The sequence below is a fragment of the Pygocentrus nattereri genome, chromosome 16 (genome assembly GCF_015220715.1).
Source record: "Pygocentrus nattereri isolate fPygNat1 chromosome 16, fPygNat1.pri, whole genome shotgun sequence".
Classification (NCBI taxonomy): Eukaryota; Metazoa; Chordata; class Actinopteri; order Characiformes; family Serrasalmidae; genus Pygocentrus; species Pygocentrus nattereri.
Window position 1 is genome coordinate 34688016 of NC_051226.1, and position 22128 is coordinate 34710143.

Genomic DNA, 22128 nt, shown 5'->3' on the forward strand with positions numbered 1-22128 from the left:
GATCAGACACAGCAGTGCTGCTGGAGTTTTTAAACACTGTGTCCACTCACTGTCCACTCCTACCTCATTAGTCCACCTTGTAGATGTAAAGTCAGAGACGACAGCTCATCTGCTGCTGCACAGTTTGTGTTGGTCAGCCTCTAGTCCTTCATCAGTGGTCCCAGGATACTGCCCACAGGACACTGTTGGCTGGATATTTTTGGTTCTCAGTCCAGCAGCGACACTGAGGTGTTTAAAAACTCCAGCAGCACTGCTGTGTCTGATCCACTCAGACCATCGCAACACACACTAACACACCACCACCACATCAGTGTTACTGCAGTGCTGAGAATGATCCACCACCCAAATAGTACCTGCTCTGTGAGGGTCCTTGGGGGTCCTGACCACTGAAGAACAGGGTAACAGAGTATCAGAGAAACAGATGGACTACAGTCTGTAACTGTAGAACTACAAAGTGCAGCTATACAGTAAGTGGAGCTAATAAAATAGACAGTGAGCGTAGAAACAAGGAGGTGGTCATCATGTTATGCCTGATCTCTGTATATGAAGCCATTTAGTGGTTTATTGTGAAATACTCCATTCTACAGTCAGAAATCAGAGTTCACAGTGGTGGTGATAGGAACCAGACATCTGCCTTTAAAAGCTCCCTCATCGAAAGTAATAGTTTTGAGCTTAAAATGTACTTTTTCAAAAACCATTGATTGGTTGAGAGGCACGAGCAGGGTGTTGAAAGGCAAAACAGTCCCCAGATTTGCCGACAGACAGTGGGATTCCCCCTTGAGCAAATGATTGAATAGAATTCACATCCAATCTAAAACCTCAGTCGCATCCAAATTCACGTTTAAGTGAAGGTTGAAGGCAACATGAGCATCTACAGAACATCTCCAGGAGACTCTCAACATAAAATGTTACCGAAAATGTCCACTTGCTGGTCAGATAAAGCAAGTCTGCATGGATTCCTAAGGTTCACATGGAAAAAGGTACTTTAGTTTGAAAGGAATACTGAAATGGCTGCTCTGTTTCAATCTAAAAACAGCTCGAGGCACAGTAAACCGCTCTTTGTTGGAGTTTAGAGCAGGATTTGGACAAATCTAGACTTCAGCTCTTACATTGAAAGCAGCCAAAGGAGCAAGTCAGGCTGTGGTGTCTGCTGGATGATCTTAAATCAGATAGAACAGGGAGTTTATGCTGTCAGGCAAATACAAATCTAATCCTAGATCCTAGATAATCCCCGTCTGCCGTATGACCTCGGGGCAGAAGGGGAACAGGAAGGTCATGCTGCGCTGACCAACCAGAAAAGCGAGGCCATAGTGGCTGTGAATTAAGAAGCCGATCTGAACTCAGTGCCAAAGGACATGGGGAGGTCACGCTGTCTGCTGTATAAAAAAGTGAGAAGTGACTTCAAAGGAATTTTCCAGTGTTTTTCAACCTGTACTCTATCTGCTGTATCTGTAGCATGCACTCGATCACCACAGAGAGAAAGTTCGATATGTTTTCTTGTGCGTAAAAGAACAGAAAAGCCGCGCTTATAATGTAAGTCAATGGGCAGATGCTGGATTTACGTTGAATAAACATATGAAATATATGATTATGTAACATGTATTTTAAACTACAAACATTACACCATAACAACACAGGTGTTAATGCCCAGGAACGCTTGAGTTTACCAGCAAATTTCCACAAGTACAATGAACTCATTTTGAAGAAATTCAATGTGATGAGCAGTTTCTTGTCACAGACTTCTGGTGTGCATAGATTTGCATGTGAAATTCATCATCGAGTTCAATTTTCATGAAGTTCTACATGCAAATTTGCATAAACAACCAGTACGTCCTGAAATGGGCACCTCGAATCCAAGATTCTGTATTTTGTAATCTGGATTTAAACAACAAGCATAGAGATCACGGTGGAAGCATGGTGGTGGGAGTATCTGCCCCACCTAATGCTTAGGTTGGCCTTCATGCACAGAGTCAAGGGACTGTATTGTTAGTTTTTGTGGCTAAAATATATTATCAGATGCAATTATGCTTAATTTTATGTTATTGCTGTTTATGTTTAGCAAGCAACACTAAAAGGGAGGATTTTATTTTGTGGCCAATCTTCCGGTCTGGTCTTGGCCCACACCCATTTCATAAGGTAATGCAAACTACAAACGTCTAGTGTGACTGTGGCTTAAGGTTTGTACTTATGAAGCCTACTTAACCTTTCCAACACCGAATCAATGCAGAGAAAGTAGTTGCGGTTACTAACAAACCAGTACCATCTCTAAAAGACATTCCTTCCACTGAAGGATTCATTAAAAGCAAGTTTCCCATAACTGACTGAAATAAACAGCTGCCCAATGGCCTCTACTCCACGTTTTGGGTCAAGGAGTTGTTGTTCTTTTATAAGAACAGGAAAACACATCTCTTTCTCTGATGATTGACTATGTGCTACATTTAGAGCAGATAGATGTCTAGTTGAAAAATGCTGGATGTTTTCTTAAAAACAAAAAAAGAAGAGATTATTCATAATCAGATACATCCCAAACAAGCCTTCATGCCATTTCATTCTTCTCTGTGACATTGGAGAGCTTTAGCCTGTCTTTCTCCTCCCGAGCCACTGCTTCCCCTCTGTCTCGGGCCTCTCCTTCCACATGGAAGCCCACCATCAGCTGGTACACCAGCACGCCCACCACCGTACCAAAGAATGGGGCGAAGATTGGTACAAAGAACCAATAATCGTTAGCCCTGTGAAAGAGCAAAGAGGCAAGAGTCCTCACTTCTATCGACTATTTAGTAAATTTGTTACTGTTCCAGGTGAGGATAAAGTCACCAAGCACTGTTATGTGACAAATAAGTGACTCACGTGAAAACTTCACTCCCCCAGCCTGCGATTGCAGTAAAGATGCGAGGTCCCAGGTCCCTGGCAGGATTGACGGCATACCCAGAGTTGAAGCCCATTGACAAGCCGATCACCAACACTACAAAACCCACAGTGAAGGCCTCCAGCCCCCGAGGGATGGGGTTGTTGTAGGGGTCTATGATGGCCAGGATGCACACAATCAGAGCTGCTGTGCCAATCATCTGTGGAGAGATATTGGGTACGAAGCTCTTTCAGAGGGTATATGGTACGTATCAAAAGGTAACTCTTGAGACAACTTCTCAAACAACTTCCTGTCTCTAGTATCTATTGTGTATCACAATCTATTTCAAGTCAAAATGTCCAGTAGGTACAAGTTATTCCTGGCTGTTTTGACTGGGAATGTCTGTTTTGACTTTTGGACAGTACTGTAATAAGCGATATATAATTAAAATTTTATACTGACATTGAAAGAAGCACATGAGTGGTTCTTCTGAGTCTTACTTGGTCGAAGAAGCCGTTGACCAGGCTGAGATGGTTGGAGGGGTACGTGGCAAAGATTCCAGCTGTGGCGTTCTCCCCCACCACAATCAGACTGCCCTTACGAAACTCCCACAGAGCATCTGGAATGACATATAATGCAATTTAAACAAATCTCTTTACATGAAATGACCACTTATGCATTTACGCTACCTACAGGTACACTTTATGTCCAGAAGTTTGTGGACTCCTGATCATCACACCTATATGAGCTTGTTGGATATCCTATTCAATTTATTCCATTTTTGTGCACAGGGGCTCAGTCACGCTGGAACAGGAAAAGTTCTTCCCTAAACTGTTGCCACAAAGCTGTAAGCATATAACAGTGTAAAATGTCTTTATGTGCTGTAGCATTAATATCACCCTTCACTGGAACTAAGGGGCCTGAAAAACAGCACCAGCTCATTATCCCTCCTCCACCAAACTTTACAGTTGGCACTATGTGTTCCAGTACGTAACATCCAAACCCAGATTGATCCTCAGACTGATAGACAGTGAACATGTTTCCACTGCTCCAGAGTCCAGTGCCGGTGTACTTTACATCTCTACAGCCGTCACTTGGCATTGCACATAGTCATCTTAGGCTTGTGTGCAGCTGCTCAGCCATGGAATCCCATTTCACAAAGCCTCCGATGCACATTTCTTGTGTTGATGTTGCTTCTAGAGGCAGTTTGGAACTCTTTAGTGACTGCTGCAACAGATGACACCATTGTTACTAGCACTATGTGCTTCAGCACTCTGTGGCTCCACTCTGTGAGTTTGCATGGTCTACTGCTATGTGGCTGAGCTGTTGTTGCTTCTATATGCTTCCACTTCATAGTAATAGCACTTACAGTTGTCTGGGGCAGATCTAGCAGGGCAGAAATTTCAATGATTTGTAGCAAAGGTGGCATCCTACGACAGTGCCACTTTTAGTTTTTTTCACCCACTACAAGCCATTTGCTATTCCTGCTTTTCTGCCGAACACAGGATGAACATCTCATTCTTATAATGTGAGTCCTTCTTCATCATGCAACTCACCAAAATACATGCCAAATATGATCCCTGATCCGAGGAAGGCTCCTAGTGTCTGGAACAGAAAGTACACAGGAAACTTCTTCCATGGCTCTCGACCCAGCATGCAAAGGGCAAATGTCACAGTTGGGTTCAGGTGGCCACCTACAGAAATCAGAGGAGATGTTGAACAGTATAAACATCATCTTCAAATTCTTGTGTAATGCGCTACATGATGTGTGGAGCATGTCTGGACAAGCCTGCTCTGTTCTTCACAGAACGTTCAGTTATCTGACAAATATCTCTCTCCATCATCAATCATTTTTATGCTACTTAATAAAGGCTAAAGTGGAGGGGCTTAGCGTAATCTTGCCATTAAAGAATGACATTTATCAGCGCTCTAAGCACTACTTAGGTGCTCTAAAGTGGTCCCTGGGGCAACATAAACTCTCCAAGCACGCAAAAAAGGCTTTGGAAGGTTCAGCTAACTTGCCGTGAGCCTCAATGTCACTGACTCAAAATTCACAGGTTACATGTGCATCATTTAGCAATGCATACAGATGTGACGCCAGAGTGAGCGAATGACGTTATAGAAATGCTTAGTGATTGGAACACCTTAAACACAAAATCAACAACAATATTAATAATTATATTGTAATCTTGTATCAGAATCTGTATCGGTATTGGCAGTTGTGTATCGGGATTGGATGAGAATGTGGATAGGCCCATCACTGTTTATTTTATGTCTTGAAATGTTTGAACGAGACACTACGCACTTTATAAAACTTATGGATGTTATTGCCATGGACTGTTTTGTCAGTCCCTCTCCCACAAGATTTCATCTTCATTTTTCCCACAGAAAATTGGTATCATTAGTCCCGCTCCCGCCTGCAGCTGAAACGTTTTGTCCTGCTCCCACCCGTGCAATTCCGTCAAGGTGAACTGACCTCCAATATCTGACACAGTCTAATCACAAATACCTTATCCTCTGCTGAAATAACACAGCAGTCAAGTTCATCAGGCTCACTGTGAAGTAACTTAACCAAACACTGTTTATTCCCAGTAAACGCAAAGCAGGAATTCAACAACAGAGCGTGTTTTTTGGGTGTTTTGCTGGGCTCGGCAGCTCTGGTCGTAGGACTGAAGGCTCTGCCATCACTCTAATGGCTGATTCACACATGCTGCCTCTGTGTGGCATGAGTGATGTGGCAGTGCCATGCTACAGCGTAAATGTGCTGGCCTTTTACATTTGTGATTTTTGTTTATCATTGACAGAATTCTGAATTGTCTGGGTCTGGGATAAGCTCTTGCCTCAAGTGGAGGAGTTTAAGTATCTCAGGGTCTTGTTCACGAGTGATGGTACAAGGGAGCGGGAGATTGACAGGCGGATTGGTGCTGGGTCAGCAGTGATGTGGGCTCTTTACCGGTCTGTTGTGGTAAAGAAAGAGCTGAGCCACAAGGCAAAGCTCTCAATTTACCGGTCGATCTACATTCCTACCCTCACCTATGGTCATGAGCTTTGGGTAATGACCGAAAGAATAAGATCACAAATACAAGTGGCCAAAATGAGTTTCCTCCGCAGGGTGTCTGGACTCTCCCTTAGAGATAGGGTGAGAAGCTCAGTCATCCGGGAGGGACTCGGAGTAGAGCCGCTGCTTCTTCACGTCGAGAGGAGCCAGTTGAGGTGGTTTGGGCATCTGATTAGGATGCCTACTGGATGCCTCCCTCGTGAGGTGTCACAGGCAGGTCCACCAGGGAGGAGACCCCAGGGAAGACCCAGGACACGCTGGCACCGCTGGCACCGCCCGCTCCCGCAAGCAACTCTGAAAATTAGCCCGCGCCCCAGCACCATCTTCTTTACCATTTGCAGCAAAATGGACAACATGAGATTCTGTGTGATGTCTGTAGATCTTTGTTGTGATCGGTGAGAGTTTCCAGTATGTACAGAACAGCTCCGCAGTGCAGACACTGAGTAGTAATGGCCGTAATATGTGCGCTGTTGGAGTCACTGCCACATCCCTCATGTCATGCAAAGGTAGTCAGTGTGGAAACGGGCTGTCTGGCTCATGGAAAGGAGCAATACTGGACAAAGTTGTAATGAGATTGTAGTTTTTGGTATTCTGTATTCTGAATAAGTATTCCCAATACTTCTATTCCATTACGAGCCAACCATGGGTGTAGCGCTGTTAGCGCCTAATTTTCTGAATCTGGCCTGCTGTGTATAATATAATTACATCAATTCTTCCTTTTAACTTTCTCATTGTGGGCGTTTTTCTTTGCTACAGCGCAGGAGGATAGTTATCTCCCATTTGAAGCACTTTATGACATTCAGACAGCACTGGCAGCAAAAGGAGGATCTGTAAGAATGGCCTAATAACGACGCTTGTCTTTTAAGCCCCTTTCAGAAAGTGGCTAATGATACAGCTCCAAACAGCACACCTCTCTCCCTGCCCCTTTCTGTCTTCCTTCATTTCCCTGCACTTTTGAGGTATAATTCAAAGCAAGTGCATGGCTGCCACTTCAGCAGCAGGGCTGTTTGCGTCAGTCTTCAGGCCTGCATGAATATAGAGATCAAAACTGACTTAACACATTAATATCTTGACTATTTACACAGCCTTACCTGAGACTTGCCCACAGACCAGGATTCCCAGCATGGCGGCAAAACCGAAGGCGAAGTTCACCGTCAGGAATATTCCATGAGATCCCTCACTGAGGACCAACTGGGCAACTGCACCACAGCCAAACATCTGCAGTAGAGAGTGGGAAAGAATAAGTGAAGGAATAAGTGAAGAGCGCCGATGCCGTAAATGTTACAATCATTTTCAGGCAATTTATCACGCAAAAGAAAGTCGCATAGCTAATAACAGTAGTAGTAACCATCTTAAAGCCTGAATTTTTTGTGTACTGATGTCATACAGGTTTGGAAGCCACTTCTGCAAGTCTTGCTTAAAGCTGCACTGTGTGAGTTTTGCACCCTCTCTGGTGGAAATATGTAATTGCATTGCTCCCAAGTGGATGAATCTGGTTAATGGTTCAAAGAGCATTGTCCCCATGCTGCCTAGGGGAGCTTAGGGGATGTGACCATGCAAAGTGGCTCAATGATCTTGGTTGAAAAAAGGACAGTTCCTGTGAAGTAGGTCCTGTTGCGGTTTAAGAGCACATCATGAATCTGACGTTGAGTTTTTCTTAGGACCTTTCTCAAGAATAAATGTAAGAAGAAATTGAGGAATATATTGGTTAATTGGGCCCAATGTTTTCCGCATCTTCTCCTACGCTACAGTATTCAAAGAGGCCGCGTCTTCCAAAGATTGAAGTGAATAATCTACCCCTGTCATCATATCTTCATCTGTATAAAGTTGCTTTTGAATTTGAGCCCTTGTTTTTGAGCCTGTGTGTGACGGTAATGTGTAAAGATGTATAACACGGTCTCATGAAGTCCATCCCAACCCCTCTGACTTTTAAATGACTCACAGCATTGCAGACACACACCATATTTTAGCCTGTTTTTTTTGCTTTTGCCTCAGTAATGCTATTTATTTCAATTTGAAACAAAAACAAGTATAGTGCAGCTTTAAAGTAAGGATTTACTGATCATATTCATTTGGCAGAATTTCCCATTTACTCCAGATATAGTAATTAGCCAAGACATATTTAGTGACCAAATTTTGCTTCTTTAGTTGAGTTCTGGAGCTAAAAGGCTAACATTGCTAACAAACTCTAGAAGTCAATATCTTTTCTGTAAAAAATTTTATCAACTGGCTCACAGGACATCAAGGTCTTCATTACCATTTAATAGGTAAATTGTGAATATGCTGTTGTCTAAAGTAGCTGCCCGCTACATTTAGCTACACAGTGGCTAAGCAACCTTTGTGCATTTGTAGCTCACGCTAAGTCATACTATGCCCTAAACCAACCTGAGTGGCCTTAGTGAAGACCTGGTTTGGTTTTGGCGGGGCTGGGAGAAGCTTTTGTGGGGCTGTATTTCCAGAAAGAATTTGGGTAACTATTGATTTCTAGTGATAGTTAGCAACATTAGCATCGTAGCTCCAGTTTAGAGATAAATTAGCAACATTTGGACACCAAACACATCTCAGCTGATCAAGTGTAGCTGAGGTAAGTGGAAAAATGTGTAGCTTTGAAATTTCAGCATTTCTTTAACAACTTCGAAGCATTTAGGCATGAAGTTTACCCATGCTCAGCAGTGTTAGCTATGCTAGCCTCAGAGTTCCAGGGCAAAATTAAAGAAGCAGACTTCAGACACCAGACATGGCTTGGCTGACTGACCAGTTGAGGTAAGGAGGGAAACTGGCTGCATTTTATTTTTTGACAGACAAGAAAGCTAATGTTATTGGATAAATCTCAATCTGAAAATAAATCTGAAAAAAAAAAAATATATATAGAATCACATAATAACCTTTATGCTCATGTAAACCATTTGCAGTTCACTGCATTGTTCTGTAATAAATCATTTTGAAATCAGATGAATCTTGAATCGGCCAGTGAGCTCGCCAGGAGTTTGCATTGTTATTTTGACTTTTCTGTAACATGTTCATTGTCAAACTTCTAAGAGTGGAAGAATGGAAGATTTCACTCGCATGGCATGGGTCAGATGCCAGTGGCCAGTCCAGAGTGTCACTGCTTAATGGGGAAACTCGTTACTTCGCTCAGCTTCCAAACAGGGTGATATGGTATTAGCAAGGGAGCTCGGAGCGGTTTTCACAAGACAACTGATTCCACGTTGGACTAACAAGCATTCCGTAACAGGGACTCGGAATCTGAGGCAATACTTACATGCCCCTCTAAAAATAGAACTACTGGTACGAACAAAGCAGCGTCTTCACTGAGGACTGTGATCAAAACCCGCGTTTGGAAGGTCAGAGTGCTGAAAGAGATGGCGTGGTACCACTTTTTGCCAATAACTATACATAAAAATCACTTCAGTGTGATCACCCAAATAATACCTGTTCTGTGGGGGTCCTGTAGGGGTCCCGTTCATTGAAGAACAGATGCAGAGAAACAGATGGACTACAGTCTGTAACTGTAGAACTACAAAGTGCTTCTATTTGGTCAGTGGAGCTGATAAAATGGACAATGAGTGTAGAAACAAGGAGGTGGTCTTAATAAAGTGACCAGTCAGTGGGTGTATAGACAGAGAGAGCAGCTCTGATACCAAGCTGGCTTCAGTTTATAATGTAGCGATGGCATTCGGTTGGTCAGAACAGCCGGTCTATTTATTGCAAACAACACACGCACCTCTCAAGGTCAAAAGTTTGAAGAAGCCTTGGATATAAACACGGCAGCTAGAAATAAAAATAAAAAACAGGATTGTAATATGGCTCTGAAGCCTGACATCTCAGGACAGGAAATGTTTGCTATTTACAGAGCCACGCTTGGCTTAGTGTACCTGCTTCTATCCGTGAGCCGCGGTCAAGGAATGTGAAGTATTTTGCACACCATGTGCTGGATATAGTGTTTGTGTGTGTGTACCTGTTCTACCTCTTGCAATGTTATGCTCCCCAGCTAAGCTGAGTAATAAGGCCAAACTTGTGGGCCAAACACTGGGACTAAAAACAACAGAGGCTGAGAGAAGCTCTGTTTCTCCAAGCTATACTATCTGATGATGCTACTTGTGTTCGCCACCATTTAGGACTGACCACTGAGACGCTCTTAGCTAGTCATCAGTGGCCCTGTGGTCAGAAACTGGAGGATGAATGAGGTAGAGGTGGAGGATAAACCATACAGCAATAGATGCACTATATTCTATAACTGTACACCTGTAAGGTGGGTATTTCCAATAAAATGGCCAGTGAGTGGAAGTACAAGGTGGGTGTTTCTTAGAAAGTGGCCAGTGTGTGGAAGCACAATGTGGGTGTTTCTAATAAAGTGGCCAGTGAGTGGAAGCACAGGGTGGGTGTTTCTAATAAAGTGACCAGTGAGTGGAAGTACAAGGTGGGTGTTTCCAATAAAGTGACCAGTGAGTGGAAGCACAAGGTGGGTGTTTCCAATAAAGTGGCCAGTGAGTGGAAGTACTAGCTGGGTGTTTCTAATAAAGTGGCCAGTGAGTGGAAGCACACGGTAGGTGTTTCTAATAAAGTGGCCAGTGAGTGGAAGTACAAGGTGGGTGTTTCTAATAAAGTAGCCAGTGAGTGGAAGTACTAGCTGGGTGTTTCTAATAAAGTGGCCAGTGAGTGGAAGCACAAGGTGGGTGTTTCTAATAAAGTGGCCAGTGAGTGGAAGCCCAAGGTGGGTGTTTCCAATAAAGTGGCCAGTGAGTGGAAGTACAAGGTGGGTGTTTCTAATAAAGTGGCCAGTGAGTGGAAGCACAAGGTGGGTGTTTCTAATAAAGTGGCCAGTGAGTGGAAGCACAAGGTGGGTGTTTCCAATAAAGTGACCAGTGAGTGGGAGCACAAGGTGGGTGTTTCTAATAAAGTGGCCAGTGAGTGGAAGCACAAGGTGGGTGTTTCTAATAAAGTGGCCAGTGAGTGGAAGCACAAGGTGGGTGTTTCCAATAAAGTGGCCATTAAGTGGCAAAATGCTTTTAATACCTTCGATTTCAGAAACCACGCTCGATCGGCAAGTGTCCACAAACTTTTGGACACATAATGTAATTCAGCAGTAAGTGCTTCATACTGTTTTTATTTACATTTATTGATAATTAAACAGAACATCTGGCTCACACCTACTCTTTTGTCAGCAACAGATTTTCAACCCTATCCTAAATATAGTCGAGTTTCATTATCATATTTAATCCAAAGTGGAAATGAATAGTTTATCTCCCTGTGGTCTGTCGTCGAGGAGGAAATTAACAACAGTTTGAATAATTCATCACAAAATCATTTGTTTCAGGATCATTAACACGTTACAGCTTAGTTTTCTGAGGTGGAATAATGAATGTGTTTTCATGTCACTTACGTCACAATACATTTTTTTGCTCTCTACATTAAAATAGAACAGCAAATAACAACACTGAAAAAAACAGCCAAACATATCTGACAACAATTTTGCAGCATCATATAAATAACTGTTTGCCAATTCTGTCCTAACAGCTTCAAATTCCTAAAGGCCGTAGCTTTTGAATAGCTTAATAGGCTTAATGAAGAAAACTGTGAAGACTAGAAAACAAATAACACCTTAATTCAGTCTCTGTATGAAGTGGTTATTGTTATTTTCTGGGTGTTGATTTTGTATTTTAATGACCACTGCTGCCATTGTACCCCTTAGTGGGGGGAGTGGAGTAGGGGATGTGGCCATGGTAGGTAGAAGTGAGTAGAAGTACAAGAAAGATGTTTCTAATAAAGTGGCCAGCGAGTGAATGTATAAAGTAGATGCTTCCAATATAGTGGCTAGTGAGTGGAAGTACAGGGTGTGTGTTTCTAATGAAGTGGCCAGTGAATATGAAGTATGAAGGCTGGGTGAGTAGACGTGATTATTCAGTGAAATTATGAAGGCTGGGTGAGTGGACGTGGTTATTCAGTATGAAGGCTGGGTGAGTGGACATGGGTATTCAGTATGAAGGCTGGGTGAGTGGACATGGGTATTCACTATGAAGGCTGGGTGAGTGGACGTGGTTATTCGGTATAAAGGCTGAGTGAGTGGACATGGGTATTCAGTATGAAGGCTGGGTGAGTAGACGTGATTATTCAGTGAAATTATGAAGGCTGGGTGAGTGGACGTGGTTATTCAGTATGAAGGCTGGGTGAGTGGACATGGGTATTCAGTATGAAGGCTGGGTGAGTGGACATGGGTATTCACTATGAAGGCTGGGTGAGTGGACGTGGTTATTCGGTATAAAGGCTGAGTGAGTGGACATGGGTATTCAGTATGAAGGCTGGGTGAGTGGACATGGTTATTCAGTATGAAGGCCGGGTGAGTGGACGTGATTATTCAGTATGAAGGCTGAGTGAGTGGACATGGGTATTCAGTATGAAGGCTGGGTGAGTGGGCGTGATTATTCAGTATGAAGGCTGGGTGAGTGGACGTGGTTATTCAGTATGAAGGCTGGGTGAGTGGACATGGTTATTCAGTATGAAGGCTGGGAGAGTGGACATGATTATTCAGTATGAAGGCTGAGTGAGTGGACATGGGTATTCAGTATGAAGGCTGGGTGAGTGGGCGTGATTATTCAGTATGAAGGCTGGGTGAGTGGACGTGGTTATTCAGTATGAAGGCTGGGTGAGTGGACATGGTTATTCAGTATGAAGGCTGGGTGAGTGGACATGATTATTCAGTATGAAGGCTGGGTGAGTGGACATGGTTATTCAGTATGAAGGCTGGGTGAGTGGGCGTGATTATTCAGTATGAAGGCTGGGTGAGTGGACGTGGTTATTCAGTATGAAGGCTGGGTGAGTGGACATGGTTATTCAGTATGAAGGCTGGGTGAGTGGACATGATTATTCAGTATGAAGGCTGGGTGAGTGGACATGATTATTCAGTATGAAGGCTGGGTGAGTGGACATGGTTATTCAGTATGAAGGCTGGGTGAGTGGACATGATTATTCAGTATGAAGGCTGGGTGAGTGGACATGGTTATTCAGTATGAAGGCTGGGTGAGTGGACATGGTTATTCAGTATGAAGGCTGGGTGAGTGGACATGGGTATTCACTATGAAGGCTGGGTGAGTGGACATGGTTATTCAGTATGAAGGCTGGGTGAGTGAATGTGATTATTCAGTATGAAGGCTGAGTAAGTGGACGTGGTTATTCAGTATGAAGGCTGGGTGAGTGGACGTGATTATTCAGTATGAAGGCTGGGTGAATGGACGTGATTATTCAGTATGAAGGCTGGGTGAGTGAGCGGGGTTATTCAGTGAGAGTATGAAGGCTGGATGAGTATGAAGTATGAAAGCTAACTCATCAGGAGATGATGGGGAGAGAATGAGGTGAAGCATAGAATTCATCAAAACTCACTAGACATTAAATGTTTTACTACCACTTCTTTTCTTTCACAATAAATGCATGACCACTTTGCCACTAACTAATGCTTATGTAATTATATGCTGCGAATTCCGTCTTTCTTAGTATTATTTTACCGAATGTTAAGTTAAAGTGTCTCACCTCAGGAGTAGATGCACCCCAGGAGTTTTTCGTCTGATGCACCTTTTACACAATGTGGCTGACAGCATATCATATCTACAGGAGATATCATTATCCATTGCTAGCCATCTATGCAATCATATCACCCCCTTGCTCCAGTGTCCTAAAGCACAGTGTGCTGGAGGCATCTCCCAGATGCTAATTGGCTATTAGCAGCAACTGTGCGTGCAAAAGAGCAACCTTCAGGGCCATGTGGGAGAACTACAGTGACCACAGCTAAATTCGGTGTCTGCCACAGATCTTAATGGAAACTATAGCACACCTGGACATCTAGGCTGAATAGGCCTCATTACTCAGATAACCTGATCCAACACTGAAGACATTCTAGTAAACAAAAACAAAACCCACAACAATATCCCAGTCTTTAATGCCACACAAACTACTGTTTCTGATTGATAACACTTTCATATGAAGCGAAAACAAGCAGAGATTTAAGTGCCGAAACAGCCTCAGTGCGTGAAATCAAGCGCAAGCCCACCTGCACCTCATTTCATTTTCATGAAGCACACCCTAATTTGTGCAGATGTCTCTTTAGCGAGCCAATCAAACAACAGCATTTAGCAGCTCGTGAGCCAATGACTGTCCTCATAGGTTAAGTTTGAGGTTAAGCTGTCAGTGCACTGCTCCCCCTACTGTCCAAAATGTATCTGTCGAAAGTACGACCATTGGAAAAAATGAAATGTAAAATAAACTACATGTCTCAGTGTTTTTAAGATGGTAGACTGATGTGATCATGTACTGTGAATATTCAGTAACTCTGTAACTTCACTTGAATAACGTCTTTGAAAAATAGAAGCCATTTTTAGCCATTTTTAATAACTTAAATAGAGTAAATTAAACATACACTTGAGTCAATGCAACGAAACGGTGCCTCAAATAAAAGTAAAAGTACCTTTTAAAACAGCAACTTGTGAAAAATTAGAAGAGAAGCGTGTCTATAATCACTTATGGAACTACAATTAGCACATCTAGCATCTGTTAGCATAAGAACTGCAGTTTGCTAGACTGTATTTTCATTTTACTGCAAAGTTATATTGTGTTTTCACTAAAATACTGAATAGAACTTAAATTTGAAAAACACATAATTTGAAAAACACTTAGAAAATGTGCAAATCCATCACAATTGCACTTAAACTCATTAAATTGAACTATTGTCTATTACTACTTGCTGGCTCTCAATTAAAGCTAGCAGTTAGCATTATGTCAGTGTTAACTTGCCATAAGTACTCATCCATTATTAGCTCCCCTGCTACCCTGGCGGAGAAGCGGCTTAGAAAATGGATGGATGGATGGATGGATGGATGGATGGATGTTTTGGGGCTCAATGAGCAAACGTCATGTCAAAGCACTGTTTTTCCCTAACCTGAGAACGGTTTTGGAATTATTTTTCCCTCAAGCAAGTACAACTAGCATAGTTACATGAGCTAACATTTAAAGTCCGTGCCGTTCAAGTTAGTGTTATGTCAGTATTGACTGGCTACAAGCTCTCATTTGTGAGTATGACAGAAAACTGTTTTTCATGTCTCCTCAGAAAGTTTCAGATTATTTTTTTTACCTCAGGAAAAGCAGCAAGTATAATTAGCATAGTTACGTGTGCTAACAGCTGAAGCCTGTGCAGTTCAAGTTAGCGTTATGTCAGTATTAACTAGCCACTACAAGCTTTCATTCACTAGTATGACAGAACACTATTTTTCATCTTTCTTGACAAAGTTTCTGGATTTTTTCACCTCAGGAAAATGTAGCAAGCATGACTAGCATAGTTATATATGCTAACGTTTGAAATCTGTGCAGTTCAAGTTAGCATTATGTCAGAATTAACTAGCCACTACAAGCTTTCATTTATTAGCATGACCCAACACCATTTTTCGTCTCTCTTGACAAAGTTTCTGGATTTTTTCACCTCAGGATAAAGCAGCAAACATGACTAGCATAGTTATATAAGCTAACAGCTGAAGTCTGTACCGCAGAACTCATATAACCCATGAAGGCTTTGGCAAGTTGAAACAGGTGTGTTAAAGCTGGGAGAACATTAAACTGGGCAGTGCTGCGGCCAGGACCAGGACGGAAGCCAAATACAGGATTGAGAGTGGTTAGGTAAGTACAGTAACAAAGCAACCTGCACATCACTTTGGAATTACTCGGATCATGAGAAACACGGTTTCTAAGACTGAACGTTGGAAGTGTGGAAAAATATCCCTGCAGATTTCTTTGAAAAAACCGAAAAGCAAGGTTCCTGAACAGAATTCAAGATATTATAAAGGCAAAAGATGGACTCATGAAATATAAAAAAAAACAATATTATACAGATGTGCACAAAAATCTGGCAGCACAGAGTGAAATTCCTTGCTATTTAATCTGTCTGAGTTATAATAATCTGACCTCAGGAGAGCAGGCATGATTCTTCACAAGGCCGAGCAGGCAGGGTTGTTCAAATATGTCTTTTTTAGTTGTTATAGTTGTTGTTTGTCCTTCTCCTTATTATTATTTTCATAAATAAACTCTGATTTTATGGGCCTCTTTGTATTTTTTTTTTAATAATGAAAGCATGCGCTCCTTTAAAGTCAAAGCCACCAAGACACATGGCCACTAATTCCAGGCGCATGCAGGGCCTGAATAAAGTTTTCTAAATTGTCTTCATGGTTCAGAATCACATTTGAAATGAAGGATTTTGCAGGGAATGCTCCTTGGAGCCAAAAAAGCTGAAGCCATCCAATGGGAGAGGACAAAGTGGACACACCTATTGGACACCCCTGACTTCTGGCCACCTCAGAAATCCTGCTTCTTGGAAGACCTCCCCCCGTCAAGTTTCATAAAAACATCTGTGGGCCTTTAAGTTCCCTTTATTGTGGGATGTAGTGGAGAAAAAGTATTTTCTTGTGTAAATAGGCATACTTAAGTGTTAAGTATACAGGTTAAGTATACAGATAATTCTAAAAAATATATATTTTTAAATCACTTGTAATTTAATAATGTTTTAAGTGTACTGGAATGTGTGTTTAGCAACATAAGTTTGAATTTAGTAACAGTAAAGCACTTGTAAGCATAGAAGATAAAATGACATTTAACTATTTATAAGTTGTGCTTTGGTATTTCTAATATACTTAAGTGTATACCTAATTTTTGTGTTATAAGAGCACACTTAATGTTATTTTATTTTAAATGCATTTTAATTATGATTGTATTTAAGTGTTTTTGATGATATTGAAATCTAATATAAAACGCATTTAAGCGCTGTTTAGTTGCAGTAGCTCAACAAGTAAAAGTGTATCATCCAGTACAGCCAGTATAAGTATATTTGTAAAACATTTCAAGGGCAATAACAGTTATGTCTACAATCAAATTTAAATCTACTTAAGTGCAACTGAAGCTTTTTTTTGTTCCAAAATAATGCATTTAGTATACAGTATCTCACAAAAGTGAGTGCACCCCTCACATTTCTGTAAATATTTTATTCTATCTTTTCATGTGGCGACACTATAGAAATGAAATTTAGATATAACTTAAAGTGGTCAGTGTACAGTTTGTATAGCAGTGCAGATTTGCTGTCCTCTGAAAAGAACAGCCATTAATGTCTAAATAAATGGCAACACAAGTGAGTCCATCTCACAGTGAATGTGTCCAAATTGTGCTGAAAGTGTCAATATTTTGTGTGACCACGATTATTATCTAGCACTAGCCCTTATACAACAAATTTAATATTCCTCCTGGCTATAATACATGATACTGATGAATAATTCACTGAAAAAAAAATATTTATATTTTAAAAATTACTAAAAATATACATACATATATTTATGGTTATATATGTGGCAACATATGTATATATTCTCACACATATAAAATCATATATTACCACAGAATAACAAGTAATCAAAAAATCTTAAATTTTGCTTTGGAAACCAAAATGCATACAAAATTGCTGTTTTCTTTCTATGTGTAACCTTACAAATAACATCTCAAAACCAACGTCGAACCCTCTTGGGCATGGAAGTACCACAGATTGGTACTGGAATCCTCTTCCACTCCTCCATGATGACATCACGGAGCTGGTGGATGTTAGACACCTTGTTTTTCTCCTCCTTCTGCTTGAGGAGGCCCCACAGGTGCTCAATTGGGTATCTGGAGACATACTTGGCCAGTCCATCACCTTTACCTCCAGCAAGGCAGCTGTCATCTTGGAAGTGTGTTCGCGGTCATTATCGAGTTGGAAAACTGCCATGCTGGCAAACTGTTTCCAGGCTTTCTTGTGTGTCAGCTTCAGAAGAGGCTTCCTTCTGGGATGAAGTCCATGCAGACAGAGTTGATGCATTGTGCGACGTATGGTCTGAGCACTGACAGGCTGATCGCCCACTTCTTCAACCTCTGCAGCAATGCTGGCAGCACTCATGCATCTATTTTTTTAAGCCAACCTCTGGATACGATGCTGAACATGTGGACTCAACTTCTTTGGTCAACCCTGGTGAGGCCTGCTCAGAGTGGAACCTGTCCCGGAACCTGTCCTGTCTGCTGTATGACCTTGGCCATGCTTTAGCTCAGTTTCAGGGTGTTAGCAAGCTTCTTGTTACCTAGGCTATCTTTGTGGAGAGCAACAATTCTATTTCTCACATCCTCAGAGAGTTTTTTGCCATGACGTGCCATGTTGAATATCCAGTGGCCAATATGAGTGAATTGTACCCAAAACACCAAATTTAACAGCCTTGCTCCTCATTCACACCTGGAACCTTGTAACTTTAACGAGTCACATGACACCAGGGAAGGACAAAGACACAATTGGGCACAATTTGGACACGTTCACTATGAGGTGAACTCACTTGTGTTGCCAGCTATTTAGACATTAATAGCTGTGTGTTGAGTTCTTTTCAGAGGACAGTAAATCTGCACTGCCATACAAGCTGTACACTGATTACTTCAAGTTATATCCAAGTTTATAGCGTTGTCACATGAAAAGATATAATAAAACATTTGCAGAAATGTGAGGGGTGTGGACACTTTTGTGAGATTCTGTATATTAAAGAATGTTGAATGTGTCAACATTAAAATATGTACTTTTTGTATTAAATCCACTTAGAAAAGTGAAGCATCAACAAAACTGTATATAATAATGACTCAAACCTGAGAAAGTAAAATTGAATCTGGTTTTGAGCCAAAATTAAATCTGTTCAGTGGTGTTTGGATCTGTAGCCTGCTAGATAGGCTAATGCTAGGCAGCTCTACTCTTCTAATTAGCTTAGCTAGTGGCCTACAGATCCACACACCGGAGGGCAGATTTGATTTTGACTAAATTGTGCTCTGTTTTACAAGTTTAGATGATAAAACTTCTGTCTGAGGGAACAAATTTAAAGCCAAATCAAACTGGTTCTATAGTGAACCTGCTGGATAAAGCTGAGACTAGCGTAGTTAGCATGCTAAACATTCCACCCATCAGGGCACAGGCTTGGTTCCACCTCACTTATTCGGTCAAATAACGCCTGTTTAGAAGAAAAAGACTCATATCTGAGAGCGTGTTGTCGAGTGAGTTGAGTCACGGCCAGAATGGAACGTGTTCTGTGCTTTGTGTAGCACTTAGCCTGTTAGCCATTGCTGAACCTCTGCTGTGTTTGTGGTTTTCTTTCCTGCGATTCCTGGTTCTTATTTTTCAGCACAGCAGTTGGAAAAAGGCACAGTAACCGGTCTCATGAGTCTGCACCAGCATGGAACAGCTCAATACTCCCCCTGAAAACCATTTGGTTCTATAGTGGAAAAGATGTGAAGAGTCTGGCTTTAGATACGCACCCACCAAACAGGACCAACATAGACCTGCTTCATTGGATCACCCAGATGTTTTGGGGAATAGCGTGTTCGGCAAGTTTGGCACAAAGGCCCCAAACTCGTATAGCTTCAAGCGGTCACTGAAGGTACAAGCTGATAGAGCGGAGAGCTTTCCGGTCAAGCGGAAACTTTCAAAGTGGCATTGATTTGCAGCACTAGGGGCGAAGGTGTAGCTCAAAAACAGTATCTTTTAAAGATTATAGGCCTGTCACATTGGCAACATCTCCTAAATGCAGTTACATAAGCTGACGTCAGCTATTTTCCACAAATGGAATGTGGATTGGACGTGTTATCACCCGCTGGGTTGAGTTAAATACATGTAAATTAAAGAAAGAAGAAAAGCAACTTTTAACTGATGTTATTACACCCTTAGAGGGTGATGCTGAGTAATGCTTGTTTATATGAAGTTTCGCCAAAAAAGAAAATGAGTTTTTGTTACTCCAATAATGCTTCGTAGGCATACTTATAGACTCTGATAAGGCTGTAATAATGAACTTTATAAAATGGATAGTTCTGGTTCTTAAAATCTAAGATCTGAGCTGTTTTCAAAGCCATTGTAAAATCTGTGATATATGCACACCAATGTCCACCTAACAGCAACTGAACTGTACATCATTCAGAACCTGGTTTTGCTTGAACTGAGCGGCTGACAACTTATGTTCCTAACTATAACAAGGCTGGTCAGCCTAAACAACTTCATTATTAATATCACAGGCTTGAATTAAAGTACTTATGGTTTGGTTCACTGTAAATCAGCAGTATAAAGGGTGTAAAGTTTTAGTGCACCCTTCCTTGGATAGTATTGCAGTAACACGAAGCCTCTTGTGGCTTATTGCTTTAATAATTAATAATTTGAAGATACATAGACACATATTAACACTATTGACCAAGCATCAAACTGCCCTGCACACAATTATATAAAAGCTTAACAATTATAAAAACATGAACATTAAAAAGGCCATCACTTGTTAAATGTTGTACTATTTATGTGCATTTTTCAGTATTTTCCTATATGTCTTTTATTATTGCAGGAGCAGCTGTGCGAGATAATTCCTGCCAGGTTATGTATTCTGGTCACATTTGCTACAAAACTAATTAAAGCTTTCAAATTACACTGATGTGTTTGTGCTTTCATAGTTAAACCTCACATTATAAAAAAGTTCACAGAGTTAATGGTAACACTTTCAATGAATGTCACGTTTGTAAGCATCTCTAAACACATTCATAGCATGTTATAATGCATTCAGGCATCATGAACACAGCTATAAATATTTATACAAATGCATTACATGTTATAGCCATGCTTATAATGCATTACGAATTGTTAACATAATGCATTATAAGTACTGTTCATGACTAATTATAAGAGCTTATAAGGTGTATTTGTCCTCTCTAGGTAACGTGAAGCATACTGGACTAAAGCCTCCTCCAGGGTTAAGAGTGAGGCTTCAAGTTGACGTATTTACTGAAGGATTTACTGAAACACTAAAACACAATAAAGCTCATTACAGGCTTCAAATGTCAGAGTTTAAACTAGAGCTGCCGTCAGTGTTTCACCCAATGTGGGAAAGCCAATGTTCACCACTGTTAATGTGCACCACCGTTAGCCTGGCACTAACTTAACACTGCATGTTCGATATTACACTAATTGGAACATCTGAATATTCAGGACTGAAGCCCCAAAAATGCAGCCCTAACAGCACCAGCAGTGACAAATAAAATATTGGAAATCTCAGGATGTAAATAAACTCTGTATTTGTCTTTACTTTCCATTCTCCAAGCTGGGACTGACTTCTTTGGCACGGACAGAACATGTTATTAACACTACTTATAATGCATTAGATCAACAATTCCTAATGCATAATAAACATGACTAAAACGTAATTCAGCATAGTTCATTTTTAGAAATATTTATAACCATGTTTATAATACCTTATGAATGCATCATATCATGTTATAAATGTGTCCATAGATGCTTGTGTTACCGTGTTACCAAATTCATTTATGACAAAGAATAACAAAATTTCAGAGCAGTGGAACGTTTAGAATGTTTCTCTAATTGTTAATATTATAGGCGCTTTATAATTATGCACAGCTCATAATCCATTTAAAAGGCCTTGCAATGTTTATACGTCACCAAAGAATGAATTATAGTTTCATTATTAGAGCCTTGAGGAGCTTTAAGAAAGTTGATGGAACATTGTTACCAAGTACTATATATAATGGCTTATGAATATAAGCTTATTAAGTATTGCTGAGTTTGGTTATGACGGCTTCTTAGCTGATCAAATGTACCACAACCTGCGCCAATGCGGTCCTCACTAACTCATCAGTAGGACAAACAAGTCTTACCACCAGTATGAGGGTGCCAAGACATTCAGCCAGCGCCTGGCGCACCAGCAGGCTCCGGATCTGGAAGGTCTGCGCCAGCTTGTCCAGGAGCGCCTTCTGCCTGCCCATGATGCTTCAGTCTGCTTGAAGTGTGACCAAAAAGGTGAGGAGGATGAGGATGAGGACAAGGGGCCTGCAGCAGCCGTGTGGAAACCCTGAAACCCTCACCCTGAATACGGGCCGTGCCGGCATCCCACCCTTTTAAACTCAGAGAGAGAAAAAAACGCGCGAGGCAAAACTTTTCTCCTACACACCTTTAAGCCCTCCCTCTCTCCCTTCTCCACCTCCACCCATCTCTCTCTCTCTGTCTCTCGCTCTCTCACAGTACACACTGTCTTTCTTCATTTTTTTTTTGCACTTTGTTTTGTTTTGGGCTTTCTGGTCTCACTGCAGCGCATTCTTTTCGCCAGATTTGAACCAGATTGTTTGTGTGTGGCTGTTTATCTCTTTATATCACAACCAA

General features: G+C 41.4%; 1 protein-coding gene across 1 annotated transcript; it reads right to left on the reverse strand.

Annotated features, from left to right (window-relative positions):
• Window positions 1-465: 465 nt before the first annotated feature.
• Window positions 466-21856, reverse strand: aqp3b (aquaporin 3b). Its single transcript, XM_017717176.1, has 6 exons — window positions 21627-21856; window positions 6995-7121; window positions 4402-4539; window positions 3346-3464; window positions 2848-3065; window positions 466-2729 (listed from the first exon to the last, which is right to left on the reverse strand). Exons 1-6 carry the CDS (start codon window positions 21732-21734, stop codon window positions 2537-2539), a joined length of 903 nt encoding a protein of 300 aa, XP_017572665.1. The 5' UTR covers window positions 21735-21856; the 3' UTR covers window positions 466-2536.
• Window positions 21857-22128: the final 272 nt, after the last annotated feature.

Excerpts from the sequence above, each read along its gene's own strand:
- aqp3b (XM_017717176.1), bottom strand. The coding sequence starts at position 21,734 with ATGGGCAGGCAGAAGGCGCTCCTGGACAAGCTGGCGCAGACCTTCCAG. Across the intron at positions 7,122-21,626 it reads TTGGCACCCTCATACTGGTG|ATGTTTGGCTGTGGTGCAGT; the intron begins GTAAGACTTGTT and ends TCTCTACTGCAG. Across the intron at positions 3,066-3,345 it reads TCAACGGCTTCTTCGACCAA|ATGATTGGCACAGCAGCTCT; the intron begins GTAAGACTCAGA and ends ATCTCTCCACAG.